This window comes from Eschrichtius robustus, chromosome 2 (genome assembly GCF_028021215.1).
Source record: "Eschrichtius robustus isolate mEscRob2 chromosome 2, mEscRob2.pri, whole genome shotgun sequence".
Lineage (NCBI taxonomy): Eukaryota > Metazoa > Chordata > Mammalia > Artiodactyla > Eschrichtiidae > Eschrichtius > Eschrichtius robustus.
In genome coordinates this window covers 91,482,033-91,497,648 of record NC_090825.1, presented here as the reverse complement: position 1 = coordinate 91,497,648, position 15,616 = coordinate 91,482,033, and the positions used below count along the sequence as shown (strand labels likewise).

At 42.7% G+C, this 15,616-nt stretch overlaps 1 protein-coding gene across 2 annotated transcripts in view; it reads right to left on the bottom strand.

Annotated features, from left to right (window-relative positions):
- MCC (MCC regulator of WNT signaling pathway) overlaps positions 1 to 15,616 on the bottom strand; it is a 424,188-nt gene that overhangs the window by 103,453 nt on the left and 305,119 nt on the right. For both annotated transcript variants that reach the window (XM_068535717.1, XM_068535718.1), the window contains one exon: positions 5,332 to 5,445. In XM_068535717.1, coding sequence (XP_068391818.1) covers positions 5,332 to 5,445 — 114 coding nt within the window. The remainder of the gene's footprint in view (positions 1 to 5,331; positions 5,446 to 15,616) is intronic.

The following is a 15,616-nucleotide window of genomic DNA, read 5'->3' as shown; positions in this document are numbered from 1 at the left end:
GGTGACCATACGATCCCTGTGTCTCCTTTGTGTGATTACCATCTCACTGAATCTGGGTGGGACGTGTGACTGCCTTTAACTAACACAATGTGGCAAAGGTGATGGGATGTCTCTCCCATAATTGCATTACATTATATAAGACTGTCTTGCCAGAAGATTTATTCTAGAATCTTTCTCTCCATTGCTGGCTTTGAGGAAGCAAGCTGCCATGAATTCTACAACCACAGAGAAATTCTGCTAATGACGTGAGTGAGCCTGGAGGTGAACTCTCTCCCTGTTGAGTGTCCAGACGAGCGTGCAGCTCTGCCCACACCTTGACTGCAAACTTGCAGAGAACCTAGTTAAGCCATGCCTGGGACCCTGATGCACAGGAGATAATAAATGTGTAAGATAATAAATGTGTGTTGTTTTAAGCCAGTAAGTTTGGGGCAATTTGTTACACAGCAGTAGAATACAAATACAGAAGCACTTTGCCTTCCCTATCACATTGGTATTGGGGGGTCCTTTACTTAGCTCTTCCCTTCCCATCACTATTAAAACTCCACCGACTTTTGCCCATGTATAATGAGCCTTCTTTTATTCAACTAGTTCTAGTATCACCATTAATAATTACTCAACAGATTATGAAGCTCTCTTTGATTATTTCTGATGAACAAAAGCACCATTTATATTTTACATTTTAATCATAGCTCTGTAATATTTAGAGAGCTGGTAAAACTTACTAAAGCCACAGACTACACATTTATACACAAACTTGCTCTTCCACCATCTGGTAAAGCCTCAAACACGAATCACTTACCAAGGCGTGTAACACAGAAAGCACGGCACAGACACTTCCTTGTTCTTAATTTTTCTTGCAGAAATCTCATCTTTATAAAAGGAATAAGCCTGGCAAGACTAACCTTTTTCTTCATGTTCTTTCCTGGGTCCCAGTATCTGAATTGGGAAGACATTTCCAGTGAAAGGAAGAGTAATTTTTAAGTATATTTACTGTAAGTATACAAGCAAGAGAGTCAACTAATGGTACTGTAATGTAACCATCAGGGGTAAAACCAGCCAACAAAACTATTACATGAGATTATCTTGACCATAAGTTAAGTCAAAAGGGAGCTGAATCAATCCCTAACATAGGAGACAAAAAGTTTCCCATTCTCCTCTTATCATCCTCTGCACAAGCTGCTCTGTCTTTGAGACTTAAATTTTAACAAAAACCTTCCTGGTCATCTTTTAAAATCCAAGACTGGGGTACATGCCAGCTTCCAGTTAAAAGCACTCACAATTTCTTTTTCCTAAAAAAAAAAAATTCTCACCAATAAGGACTACTAACAATGGCTGGCTTTACACCAGCTTAACACCATTCTATTTTTTCTTTAATGCAAAAATAACTACTTTCTCAAAAAACAAAAAACACCTTAAGAAACAACAACAAAACATTTAAAAAAGTTTTAATTCACCAGTCCACTATAAATATTATAATGCTGTCTTTCCAGTTTTTTCTATCACATTTTTGTTACTTCTATAATCAGAAGGAAAATATTAAGTTTTCATCCAAGTAAAAATTGAAAATTTCTGTCTCTGTAACATCCTGTATGAGGAAAGAACACTGGTAGCCTTGTCTTGGCTCTGGGGCTGGCTGCTCATTTGACCTTGGGTAAGCAAGTTAACCTCTCTGGATTGCCTGTCAAATGTGGAAGTAGATGATCTCAAGTACAAAAGGTCTTTCCTCTCTACTCGAACAGTCTAAGATTATGAAACATGAGTTTTCAAAACCTGCCATAGGTCATTCTAGACCGATGACTGTGGCAGCCTCGTTCTTTTAATCTCTCTGAATTCCCACACAAATATAGAGAACCTACACATCAAAACCAAATACTTAGAGATAAGGTATCCTCCTGAACAACAAAACAGAAGCAGGTAGGGACAAACCAACAGCATCCACAAGAACTAAATGGTGTCTGTGTGGGCAGAAGCAGAGGGAAGAAAAACAAGGCTGAGGGACCCGAGAACTGGAAAACCCCAGAACAGCCAGTAAGTATACACAGGAAAGTGAGGAGGGCCAACTGGGAGGGGTTTTGCCTGAGCCAAGAGTGAGGGAGCAAGGGGCCCACAGTAAGATCTGAAGGGGCTAAGGCAGCTAGTCCCTATGACTGGCCCTAGGACTCCCAGCCAGGAGGAGAAACTGCTGGGAGTAGGATCAAAATTGAACAGGATGGGGTAATAGAGACAAAGGAAAGACCAGATCGAGATAGAAGCAGGTGAGGGGAACAGAGCCATGAAGTATCAGAAAGCAGGTTGCCATGTTCATGAATACAAGGAAGCTCTATGAACTTAAAAAGGCCATGTTCAACTCTGCCTCCTAAAAGTTCAAAGAAACTATTTTTCACATAAAAATGAAAAACAGAACAGTATTGAGGGCAAATCCCACATAAAGTTACAAGAAAGTAGAATGAAAAAAAGAGCAGAATAACATCCCTATAAACCATGAAAGCATGTCACAAAATAGAGAACCTCTCTCCCCACAAAAAGTCCCAAACAATAGACTACTATTTCAAAATAAGCTAAAAGATTTAAAAAGATGAAATGACATAAAACATGGAAGAACATAATTCAAAATTAGAAAAACTCAGAAAGAAGGTAATAGAACACACACACACAAAAGAAATAAAATAAAAATGCAGAAATATATAACTAAGCCAGAAGGCACACAGGAGGGGATAAGTACAACATATAAGGCCTAAGAAAAACAGAAGATGGAGAATAGGAAAAACAAGGTAAAAAGGGAGAGGCATAAAGGATTTGAGATAGTGACAGATACTGAAGACAGGCAAAGAAGATCTAAGATATAAATAATAAGCATCCTTGAAGAAAAAGAAAAGGCAAGGGAACAAAACTAATATTAAACACTATAATTAGAAAAAACTTCTCTGAAATTAAAAAAAAAAGATTACAAAATATAATCAAAAGAAAACACAGCAAACATGAGAATATCAAACCAGAATGATTAAGAGTTACCCTAGTAAAATTACCGGAAGGAAGGAAGGAAAGAAGGGAGGAAGAAAGAAAGAAAGAAAGAACGAGAGAGAGAGAGAGAAAGAAAGTTGTATTATTAACAGACTTTGAGAGCAACACTCTTTGCCAAAATAGAATAAAGAAACATATTCAAGTAAAGAAAAGATGAGTCAAGGGTTTTATAGCCAGCAAGAATGCCTTTCAAGTATGAAGGGCAGAGACACATTGTTATTAACAAGCAGAAAGCTGGTGAAGATTATTCCCATGAGTCCTCCCTGTGGAAATCTACTAGAAAATAGCTTCAGGCATTAAACAAACAAACAGAGGGACATTGACATAAAGACCATGGTAAACATGAAATGTATAATTTACTTGTAGAAGACTAAATGAGGACTAAAAGGAGAAAGTCTTAAGATGTAATGGCCATAGGGTCAGGCAGTGTGGATATAGTACAGTTGCAAAAGACTGGGGGAATGAGGAAAGCATAATGAAAAAAAAACTTTAAAAAATTCTTCTCAGTAACTGTATTTGTTATGATAGTATTAATGTTATTATTTTGAGACTGATTGTATATAATATGGAATGAAGCAAACGAGTAATTATGGAATATTCTTATCCAATCATCCTCTGTAAACTTCAGAACCAAGATTTTTAGTGTGAAAGAAAGGATATACAAACAAAATACAGAAGCTAAGTAAAAGAACCCTGTAGTCTGAATTTAAATTGGAGAAATTATTATGAGCTCCTAAGGTATTTTATCTTAAAATGTATAAATACATAATATGTAGATAAATAAATAAGTAAATAATTTCCTATGTTTATAAAAGAGGCCTAAAAATAATGACTAACCTAGAAGCAATAAGCACCCTTAGCACCCTTAGCACCCAGATTGCAGTCTTGAAATACCATTTTCTACAGAGAAAAACCAAGGCTACATGGAGAATGCTTAATTCCAGGTTTGGAGTGAGAAATGTACTAGATGAGCCTGGAGCAAGTACTAGGCTCATGTCAAAAGACTCAGGAGCCAACTTGAAGAGGTTCTTACTGGCCGAAGATAGTATACTTTGAGTTTCTACAAGGAAAATAATTACAAAGGACTGAAACCCAAATATGTTTAAATCCCTAAGTTCATAATATTTTAAAAAATAATTGGGCACTTTCAGAGGATCATAAATAATTCATTACCTTGAAAAATGTTAAATGAATCAAACGAATGAAGCAATGATTCTGCTTTTCCTCTGTGAATTATACCATTGTTTCAATAAATCATAGATGATGGGAAATGTCTCTATAAAAGCACTTCAATTAATAACTGAGAAAGAAATGGTAGAACTAAAATATCATGATTTTGTAAAGTCTTGATGAATCAGTGAACTTGGGCACTGAGTATCAAGATAGCTGCTAACATCCCAGAAGGCAAGACAACCAGATACTATGTGCTTCCCAGTGGAAAAACAAATACCCTCTACAGTCTTGCCAGAGGGACTGGCCATGAATCTGACTGGTCCTCTGGATCCAGGGCCATTCTGCAGGAAATACAGGGGACAGAGGAACACGCTGAACTGCACATTGGGTGAACAATCAGAAACATCTGGACTGTGGGAAACTCCATAGGTCAAATGGCCAGCTTTTAAAAGACTAAGTATAAAGCCAATAAAGAATGGAGGGAAAACCTGTGGATTAAGAGATTCAAAGGAAACACGTACTTTTTAAACAGGCAAGACAAAACTCCACTGTCTAGGGACACACAAACTCCAGCGATAAACCGTAAAGAAACAGGAAATATGACTATAAAAGTCATGTGGGGGGCTTCCCTGGTGGCGCAGTGGTTGAGAATCTGCCTGCTAATGCAGGCGACACGGGTTCAAGCCCTGGTCTGGGAAGATCCCACATGCCGCGGAGCAACTAGGCCCCGTGAGCCACAACTACTGAGCCTGCGCGTCTGGAGCCTGTGCTCCGCAACAAGAGAGGCCGCGATAGTGAGAGGCCCGCGCACCGCGATGAAGAGTGGCCCCCGCTTGCCACAACTAGAGAAAGCCCTCGCACAGAAACGAAGACCCAACACAGCCAAAAATAAATATAAAAATAAATAAATAAATAAATAAAAAATATTAAAAAAAAAAAGTCATGTGGGGAGGAAAAGTGGGATTGGGATGGGACATAAGGAGGGACTTCTGGGATGACTGTCAGGTTCTAATTCTTGACCTAGACAGTGGTCATGAGGAGGTCTGCTCATCAAACCGTCATCTGTTTTGTGGAGATTTCTATATCTGTTTCATCTTTAAAAATAAAGTAAAAAAAAAACCTTTCCAGATCCCTTACCTGTGCCTTGGCCAATTTCTTTTCCAGAAGGTCCCGTTCCCGCTCCGTTTGCTGCAGACGTTTATTAAGCTCCACTATATCTCCCTTGAGTGATGCCAGGGCTGCCAAGTGAAGCTGCAGTGACGGGAAGAAAGGAGCACAAGGTTAGACCCTTCGGCAGAAACTCATTTCCTTCCCTTCATTTCCGGTAATTAGTGTGATCACATAAAAATAGGTATCATCTACAATGGGACACCTTGGGTGATATTAATCTCAGGGGACAATGGACAGAAATCAGGTGTGTCACAGGCAAGCTGGATTATCTGGTCACCCTAAATGTAACAGGGAGAACACTCTTATGTGTGGGCAGTAGGACCTAATTTTGGATGGTCTAATAAAAATAGAGAGGAAAGCTGCTCATTCTAAGGGCTTTCTCCAAGTTACTCAGCAAGGATGAGATTAAGAGCTGGTGTGGACTGCCTGATTCTCAAGAAGCAAGGAAAAGGCAGGACCAAATTAGCTTGTACCTTTGGGAAAATATGCGAGTTGAATGGGGCAATTCAATTTTTTTCAATTCAATCACCCATACTGCCGCATGTCCAGACAGACCAAAGGGCTGAGTATTAAGAAAAAAAAAAATGGGAGAGCTCATTGTTTCCGACGTTCTCCTCCTCAAGTTGACGCGTTAATTTTCTTGCCAGCTCCTCCTTCTTCATTGTCCCCCAGACAGACTAGATCGACCAGATGCTTCTTCTGTGCAAGCAGGCCCCTCAGAAGCAGAACCGGAACTCTGATAAATTATGCTATGGCGAGAGAAACCAAGAATCCATCGCTACACCTTTCCCCAGCCAACTCTCTCAGGGTAAGCGGAGCAAGAAAGAACGTTCTTCAGCAGATTAACAAGCGTTATCACGCACTTCCAGGATCTCAACCCGCTCAGCTTTCAGGTTCTGCACATGGAGCCTGGGATGCACACATGCCTACCACACATGTGCCCGCTGTGGCTTTGCAGGTGGATGGCTGGGACCATCCTTAACATCTGTTCAACCACGGCTCCTGGAGCAGCACCTTCCAGCCTTCCTTGCCCTCTGAGTCACTACTTCGCTGTCTTCACTGTCAATCCCAGGTGGAGCTCAGACCATCCCTGAGCTGAATTCCACATGACACTTGGGTGAGTGATGCGAATCAGAGCAAACCCTCCCTCTTTATAGGGTTTCTGTGTAGCTTCTGCCAAGAGGATGCAAAGTGAGGAGTAAATAGATTTGATCTTTCAAGATGGACACAGTGCAGCGGCACACAACTCCACTTTGAAGATTTTAATTTCAGGTTTAGAAAGATGCTCTTTTCTGCACGCTGCCCCTCCATGCTGCGTGGAGGTTGGGAGGCTTGGGGGAGGGTGAGGAGGCGAGAAGGAGACATAGGGCAGGGGCTAGGGTTTCAAAGCGGTTGTTTGTGAGACTATCACAGCAGTGACTGTGACTTCACTTAACTGCATCGGGGCTGCAAACCAACAGATCAATAGATGATTTGAAATCAGGAATGCTTGAAATTTAAAAAAGGAAATGTCAGGCAATCTGGTGGTATTTGCCTGCTCATGTAGGGCTAGGGCCACTCAGAAAAGGTCACTTTGGGTTTCAGATACAGGGTTTCTGTGATGAATTCTCAGCACAAATACCACAGTGTTTCCACTGTACAATTTTTTGGAGGCAGTTTTGCTCCCAGCGTGGGGAGAGGGACACAAACTCACTCCCTTACATAGCTGGGTTGCCCCTTCTGCCTCTGAACTGTCAATCTGAGAATGCTCCTTTAGCGACAGACACTGTGGTCTGCTATGCTATTACGTGTGGTCTTGGGAGAAGACCCACCACCTCACCTCTGACAGGAAGGATGAAATACATGGAGAGCAGACATGTTCTTTAAGATATATAGGAGCAGAAACAAGGATCCCAACTATGAGAGCCTAGACATGCTTCCTCTCTCATCCATCTCCCCTCCTACTTCTGGGGGAAAGGGCTGCCTGCAGGGGTTGGGGGAGAATTCGGGGGAAAAGCTGACAGAGGAGACTATATACTCCATACTGACCTCATGAACTGGGCCAGATGGGGAGACACACAGAGCGGTTATTTCCATCACAGTACAGGGCAGAGGGGTCCAGGCTGGGTCACATCCTATGGAGGACAGCCCTGGGCTGAGAGGTGATAACACCAGCACTCCGGATTGCCTAAGTATCCATCAGATGTGCTTGTGGGGCAAGTCCCTTCGCTTCCCTGGATAGAAGATGCCTATCTATCAAATAAGAATTGATCAGTTTTTCTTTTATTTTTTTAATTAATTTTATTTTATTTATTTTTGGCTGTGTTAGGTCTTCGCTGCTGCGCGCGGGCTTTCTCTAGTTGCGGCGAGCGGGGGCTACTCTTTGTTGCGGCGCATGGGCTTCTCACTGCGGTGGCTTCTCTTGCTGCGGAGCACGGGCTCCAGGTGCGCAGGCTTCAGTAGTTGTGGCTCGCGGGCTCAGTGGTTGTGGCTCGTGGGCTCTAGAGAACAGGCTCAGTAGGTGTGGCTCACGGGCTTAGTTGATCCGCGGCAGGTGGGATCTTCCTGGACCAGGGCTCGAACCCGTGTCCCCTGCATTGGCAGGCGGATTCTTAACCACTGCGCCACCAGGGAAGCCCCTCAGTTGTTCTTAATTTGAAGATTCCTTAAGAATCTCATGAATGTGATGGGCCCTTCTCCTAGAGGAGAGTATAAACTTGGTGCTTACGCATGTGTTCCGCCTAATTAAGATGATGACACACCCCGGAATCTATCTATGAACTCCAAACTAAGAACCATCTGGACTAGACGCCAGCTCTGTGATGCCCCCAAGTTTTGCAGACGGTGTCAAGTGTCATAACCACAGATGTCTGAGTGGAGGAAAGGCCCTCCGCATGTGGCGTCTCCCACTTCCACATCTGCGAGTGAGGACTGAAACCCGGAGATTGACCTGCTCACTCCAGGTCCCATGGAGAGCCTAGCATCAGAACCAAGGCCACCATGCCCCTTCCTCACTATGCAGTGTTGTATGTGACAGTGATTTTCAGGGGTTTTTTTCCTGTGGATGAAAACTTTACTTAAAATGTTTGCCTCTGATTATAAAAATAATGAATATGTAACAGAAAAATAAACTGGAAAGTTGGCATTCTAACTTTTTGGTGGTGGCCTTTGGGTGGTTTCAAACTCTTCTGGGATACTTTCCTGTTTAATACTTTTTTTTTTTTTTAAAGAGAAAGAGGCTTTTGTATTAAAGAAACAAGAGTTGTCATAGTGTTTTCTGCAGGTGAAGGCTGTAGCATAAAAACCGTAAACAGTTATTATCTTTCCCTGCTGCATCTTCTTTCCCTGTCCACCAGCAATTCTGATAGAAGGTAAAACTTTAAAAACCAGGTGCAGTATACACTTGTTCCTTAGTGTCACTGACAAGTACTCAGCAGAAGCTAACTACAGAGGTTGGGAGGTGCAGTGTGGAAAGAAGTTTGCCCACAAGTTGCAAGATGTGTTGCTGAGAATGTGGCTGACCGACCCCTCTCTAATTCCCACAACTGAGCACGGGATAAGTCCTGTTCTCACCGCAAGGAAGAGTGGACACTCCTTGCCAGCTTCGGCTCCGGAGCTCCCCTGTTCCACCTTGTCAATCACCCAGTACTCAAGAGCTGACTGGATCTCCTTCTTTTGGGGTTTCACCCCCCTCATTCTGGCAGACCTGGTGGTATCCCTGCAAATTCAATAGCTAGAGAGTTTTCGAGCAATGCTACAAGTATTATGACAGAAACTGTGTAGACCTGTGTCAAGCCCAGAGTTAAAAAAATAAGAGAATACAGGTCTTTCCGGGTAATTTTTTTTTTTTAAAGATTTATTGATTGATTGATTGATTGCCATGTTGGGTCTTCGTTTTTCTGTGCTAGGGCTTTCTCTAGTTGCGGCAAGCGGGGGCCACTCTTCGTCGCAGTGCGTGGGCCTCTCACTATCGTGGCCTCTCTTGTTGCGGAGCACAGGCTCCAGACGTGCAGGCTCAGTAGTTGTGGCTCACGGGCCTAATTGCTCCGCGGCATGTGGGATCTTCCCAGACCAGGGCTCGAACCCGTGTCCCCTGCATTAGCAGGCAGATTCTCAACCACTGCGCCACCAGGGAAGCCCCCCAGGTAATTTTTAAAAGGAGTGACAGTGGGTTTAAATCCTGGAAAGAAAAATTTACCACAGCAACCAAAACTGTCAACTATCTATAATGGAAAAATTACATTTGCATCATTTTTCAGGATCTCTTTACTTATATTCTGGCTTCTGAAATGGCCTCTACCTTGAGTCAGAGCTTCAGACACATGAACCTCAAAGTACCATTAAAAGATGTTTCACTAACCAAAGAGAAAGAAAATATATGACGTTTGCAGTCTGTGCTGGTCTCTTCCCAAACACACTTTTCTCTTCATGCTCAGGAACAAGACCTCGATTTTTCATTGGTCAGACTACTGCTCAGCTGAAATATCCCAGTTCCCAGCCTCCCTTGCAGCTGGAGCTAGGTGTAGCCATGTGACAAAGTTCTAGCCAAGGAGACAGAAGCAAAAATATGTGGAAGTTCTGGGAAAATCTTTTTGAGGGAGGTCATGCTGTTTTTCTCTTCCTCCAGCCTTGCTGCTTGGTATATTAATGGGATGGATGGGGCTCCAGCAGCTATCTTGCTTCAGAAAGATGAGGTCCACACTGTAGGGAGTGGAGGGTGCCTGAATCCCTAACAACTCTGTAGAGCCACCCTACTAGCTTTGGACTGCCTAACTCCAGACTTTGTAATAGAATAGCAAGAACAGACCTCCGCTGTATAGACCACTATTATGTTGTGATACTCTGGCAAATGAAGTTGATCTGAGCCTAATTTATAAAGAATCATATAAACCTGGGTTCATATCTCATTTATGATACTTGTTAGGGATTTGTCTTTGGACAGTTGATTTAACTGGTATTTTTATAAATGGGTTTTTTTGCTGTCGTAAAGGCAAAATGAGATGGCCATCCATAAAATGACCAGCATAGTGTCTGAAACCAAGTAAGCATTCAACAATGTGCATTTCCTCTTTCCCAGCCAGGTTTTAAGTCAGCAAGTTTCAAGTCAACAACCTTCTCAGATGAAGCCTCACTATAGGTAGTGAGAGGTACGTTCAGATGAGGAAGTAACACAGTCCTGTCTTGGAGCAGCACACTTCCTGGTGGTTAACAGCACAGGAATGAGAGGCCTTAAGCCTTGGGACTTCAGCAGAAGTCCCAAGGCTTAAGGAGCTCACTGTCAAGGCTCTTAATTCTCTGTGAAATTTTAACCCAAGGCCTCAGCAATGTTGGGATGGGACCATGACACTTCCTAATACAACTTTGGGTCTAGCACGTGAAGGATATAAATCCATGCATACCTCATATTTCTGGAGATAAAAGATACTAATTCCCTAGGCTGTTTTGAGCCCGGCTTCACATTCATTTTACAGTGCGTATCCAAAGGAAAGTAAACCACCTGGAAATTTGGCTTCAAGACAACTGTCAAAATGGTGGTTATTTTTGGATGAAACATTACTTGACTAATATTTCACAGTTCAGCTGGCTGTAAAGACAAGCTTGCGAAGCCTCTGAGAGATAAGGTGTCCAGCTGCCAGAAGCCCGGGTGAGGAGCAAGCAGTGCCTTTGTGACGGTCTCTCCTGGCGGTTGGCTCCTGGGCTATGTGGATAGATGTGCTTCCTGTTACTCATTAGCCATGAGACAAAGGGCTTCACACTTCTTAGGATGCCCTTTTAAGCCAGCAGCCCACTGACTCTAATGAGCCCCCAGGAGCTCCACTGTGTACTTATGGTTGTAAGATGCTTCTTTATCTTGCTACTACTGGCAATAAAAACAATGGAACAGATGCCGGTGCTTTCCTGATCACTTGGCATCCTCCTATGCATTATCCCATTGGGTCTCCATCACACCACACCTCCGTGGCCTACAGGGAGGCTATGACTCCCAGTGTGCTGAGGAACAAGTACTCTTCCCAAGGGCCACAGCTGTTGAAGGGGTCCAGAACCAGAATCGAGGCTGCCAAATTCTAGGCCCACCATTTTACTCATCTTTCTGGGACTTGGGTCTGCTCTTTCACAGCACTGCCTTCAAAGGGACCAAAGGGTTCCACAGCCACACCTGAAACAGAGGAATGAGTTCATCCCCAAGTCTCCATCCAGAGACCATAGAGAGATGAGACCATGGTGAGATGGCTGAGCTGGCCTTTTCCGCTTTGTTGGCAGGTAAGCTCACTCAGAGCAAACTGTGCTTGTTCTTTCTCTCTCTTTACTTGGTCTGGCTACCTGAGATGCTCCTGTAGGCCATTCACTGCCAGGGTACCTCTATTTCCCTCCCACCAGTGATGATGGGAATGCCCATCCTGTCCTTCTAAGTGGGCCACTTGCCCTCCAGATGCAAGGTATACAACATAGTTCTTGCTCATATTTGAGTGAGACAATGGGTAGTGCCAACTTCTTCCACTTAGTGAACTGTTCTCTTCCTTAAAGGGGAAGAAATAAGGGCAACTAACCTTTACTGAACACATATTCTTTTCTTTTTAGAGACTTAAAAATATTTATTTAAAAATAACATTAGGGCTTCCCTGGTGGCGCAGTGGTTGAGAGTCCGCCTGCCAATGCAGGGGACACGGGTTCGAGCCCTGGTCTGGGAGGATCCCACATGCCACGGAGCAACTGGGCCCGTGAGCCGCAATTGCTGAGCCTGCGCGTCTGGAGCCTGTGCTCAGCAACAAGGGGGGCCGCGATAGTGAGAGGCCCACGCACCGCGATGAAGAGTGGCCCCCGCTTGCCGCAACTAGAGAAAGCCCTCGCACGGAAACGAAGACCCAACACAGCCATAAATAAATAAATAATTAATTAATTAAAAAAAATAAATAACATTAATTAACCCACTATATGCTGAACACACACTCTTGACAGGTTCTGCACTAAGTGCTTTCTACACTTTACCTAATTCAATCAGCTACAGAGTCCCGCAGAAGAAAGGACACAACCCCAGTGCCAAGCTTTGGGAATATTTTAAGAATTCCAGGCACCTCTATAGTAGTAAGTCATAACATTAATAGTTACCATTTGCTGAATGTTTAACGGGTACCAGGCACTTGGGCTAAGCACATTTCATGCAGTACCTCATTTAACCCTCACCGCAATGCTATGAGACAGGTATTATCACCTCCTTCTGACAAATGAGGAATCAAGGCACAGAGGAGGGATAGGAAATCAGCCCAAGGGCAGGGAACTGATAAACAGTAGAAGACATATTAACACACAGACACTCCATGCTCTAATCGTCTCTGCTATGTGCTTTGCTGGTACTTCCAACTCAACATGCCACTGCCCTCCTGGCTTGCAGGATACACATGTGTGCATGTATGGGGATGGGTGGGAGGATGTGGAGTGGGAGGTCAGATGTGCACACTGGCAGAGGCAGGGACAGGGGGTGAAGCAGGGGGCAGCGGGAGATGGCAGGGCGAGCCCTCTAGTGACAATGATGAAGCTCGGGGCTGGCGGTCAGCTCAGCTCAGTGTCAATTTGGAGACTCTCTTTAACTTTCTGTGCTTTTTCATCTTTTTGAGAAGGGTCTGTACCAGATGGCCCCACCCTGAGTTCTGTGCTTGGGGCTCTGCATACTTTATTTGCCCACTGGTCCCAGAATGGATTTGCTGAAGCTCACTTCCCAAGGAAGCTTCATGTATATACAGAACTGATCAGCAACAATCTTTCCCCTAGAAATTTAAAAAGCGCTCAGAATCGCACATAACCTTATGGCTGGCGAGGGAATTCAAGAACATCTAGTTCAATTCCTTCATTGTAAAGGCATTAAACAGACTCAGAAAAACAAGGCTCATTCCCTATCCAGAGGCTTCCTGCTCTCCCATATGGCAATCCAGGAGCTCCTGGGTAGTGCATAAATGTCTATATCCAGCCCCATCCTTCGAAATAGCAGGAGACATCTGTACACGAGAAAGCAGCCTCATTCAGCTTCCCCTGCAAGACTCCCCACATGCCGGGTGCTCTAATTCAGATACATACAGAACAAAATCCCTGACAAAAGGGGAATGTTCCTTGCCAGATGGACACAATCAGGCCTGTTCAGTGGCTTCCAGGACTGGAACATTCCTATTCACAGCTAGAATTCCAGCTAGGGGCACCTACTGTGTAATATTTCAAGAGAGGATGCTCATAGCCTTGAAACGTAAAAACTCATTAAACACCATCTACAAGATTGCCCCCCTGCATGCTAATCACTTTTTGCTGACCCAGACCAACTCAGAAAACAGGAGCTTTTTGTCTTTCATTTTATCTGATGATTTCCTTGGTCAGTGGTCCCTGAGTTACTTTTTAAACCTCCATTGAAGTTCAGTTGTCGAAAACAGCACTCTAAATCCCCTTCAACATGGTAGCACTAAAATACCATCCAATAGACAAATTGATCCTGTCCAAGAGTGCCTGATGTAGGTGATCGTGCCAAATCACAAAGCAGGACCCAGGTACCAACTGTGAAAAGAGCAACACCATCATCCCTAGCACCCACCTAAGGCAAATGGCTGGGAGACGGCTCTCTAGGAGGGGAGGTGTCCAAGACTGATTCTCCCAACTTTGAAGATAACCCTCAATCCCACTCCATCTGCAAAAATATGCTCCTCTAAAAATAAGCCACATTGAATTTGTACATTGTCTTGAGTAGTATGGTCATTTTATCAGTATTAATCCTTCTAATCCAAGAACAATGTATATCTTTCCATCTGTTTGTGTAGTCTTCAATTTCTTTCATCATCTTATAGTTTTCAGAGTACAGGTCTTTTGTCTCCTTAGGTAGGTTTATTCCTAGGTATTTTATTCTCTTTGATGCGATGGTAAAAGGGATTGTTTCCTTAGTTTCTCTTTCTGATCATTCGTTGTTAGTGTATAAGAATGCAAGAGATTTCTGTGCATTAATTTTGTATCCTGCTACATTACCAAATTCATTGATGAGCTCTAGTAGTTTTCTGGTGGCATCTTTAGGGTTTGCTATGTATAGTATCACATCATCTGCAAACAGTGACAGTTTTACTTCTTCCCTTCCAGTTTGGATTCCTTGTCTTTATTTTTCTTCTCTGATTGTTATGGCTAGGACTTCCAAAACTATGTTGAATAAAAGTGGCGACACTGAACATCCTTGTCTTGTTCCTGATCTTAGAGGAAATGCTTTCAGCTTAGCACCATTGAGTATGATGTTAGCTGTGGGTTTGTCATATATGGCCTTTATTATGTTGAGGTACGCTCCCTCTAAGCCCACTTTCTGAAGAGCTTTTATCATAAATGAATATTGAATTTTGTCCAAGGCTTTTTCTGCACCTACTGAGATCATCATATGATTTTTATTCTTCAATTTGTTAATGTGGTGTATCACATTGATTGATTTGCAGATATTGAAAAAAATCCTTGCATATGAACTAGAACAAATATTTAAAAAATTTGTATGGAAACACAAAAGACCCCAAATAGCCAAAACAATCTTGAGAAAGAATAACAGAACTAAAGGAATCATACTCCCTAACTTTAGACTACACTACAAAGCTACAGTAATCAAAATAGTATGGTGTACTGGCACAAAAAGAGACACACAGATCAAGGGAAGAGAATAGAGAGCCCAGAAATAAACCCACGTACTTATGATCAATTAATTTATGACGAAGGAGGCAAGAATATACAATAGAGAAAAGACAGTCCTTTCAGTAAGTGGTGCTAGGAAAACTGGACAGCTACATGTAAAAGAATGAAATTAGAAAATTCTCTAATGCCATATACAAAAATAAACTCAAAATGGATTAAAGACTGGATACCACAAAACTCTTAGAGGAAAACACAGGCAGAACACTCTTTGACAAAAGTCATAAGCAATATTTTTTTTGATCCCTCTCCTAAAACAAAGGAAATAAAAGCAAAAATAAACAAACAGGACCTAATTAAACTTAAAACCTTTTTCACAGCAAAGGAAACCACTGACAAAACAAAAAGACAACCTACTGAATGGGAGAAAACATTTGCAAATGATATGACCAATAAAGGGTTAATATCCAACATATATAAACAGCCCATGCAACTCAACATCAAAAAAACAAACAACCCAATAAGGACTGAATAGACATTTTTCCAAAGAGAAATGCAGATGGCCAACAGGCACGTGAAAACATACTCAACATCGCTAATCATCAGGGAAATGCAAATCAAAACCATAATGAGATATCATCTC